At 56.5% G+C, this 462-nt stretch overlaps 1 protein-coding gene across 1 annotated transcript; it reads right to left on the bottom strand.

Moving 5' to 3' along the window:
- Positions 1-6: 6 nt before the first annotated feature.
- LOC109365337 (olfactory receptor 52R1-like) lies at positions 7-454 on the bottom strand (the record flags this gene model as incomplete). Its single annotated transcript, XM_019611974.1, is given in 2 exon segments — positions 7-280; positions 283-454. Coding segments are annotated over 2 exon segments (446 nt in total), but the record flags the coding sequence as incomplete, so codon positions are not given.
- Positions 455-462: the final 8 nt, after the last annotated feature.

Here is a 462-nt window from a genome sequence, read left to right on the forward strand (position 1 = left end):
ACCAGCTTCACCACGGCCATGTGTTCACAGTAGGAATGGGAGATGACACGATGCTGGCAGAAGGCCTTCCTGTGGAGCAGAAAACATGTGGGACCCACCATGAGGACTCCACGCAGCAGCACCAGGCTCCCGAGAGCTGCCACCACCGGCATGGAGAGGATGCTGGAGTGCCGCAGGGGATGGCAAATGGCAAAATAGCGATCCAAGGCCATGGCCATGAGCACGCCCGACTCCACTGCTGTGAAGTTGTGGACAAAGAACAACTGAACAAGGCAGGAACAAAGCCAATCTCCCTGGAGCCCCACCAGAAGATGGCGAGCGTTTTGGGCAGCATGGATGTAGAGAGGACCAGGTCAGTGAAGGCCAGCATGGCCAGGAAGAGGTACATGGGCTCATGCAGGCTTGACTCGGTCTTGATGACAATGAGAAGGATGATGTTCCCCAGCACAGCTATGGCGTACA

The sequence above is a fragment of the Meleagris gallopavo genome, unplaced genomic scaffold, assembly GCF_000146605.3.
Source record: "Meleagris gallopavo isolate NT-WF06-2002-E0010 breed Aviagen turkey brand Nicholas breeding stock unplaced genomic scaffold, Turkey_5.1 ChrUn_random_deg7180001684399, whole genome shotgun sequence".
Taxonomy (NCBI): domain Eukaryota; kingdom Metazoa; phylum Chordata; class Aves; order Galliformes; family Phasianidae; genus Meleagris; species Meleagris gallopavo.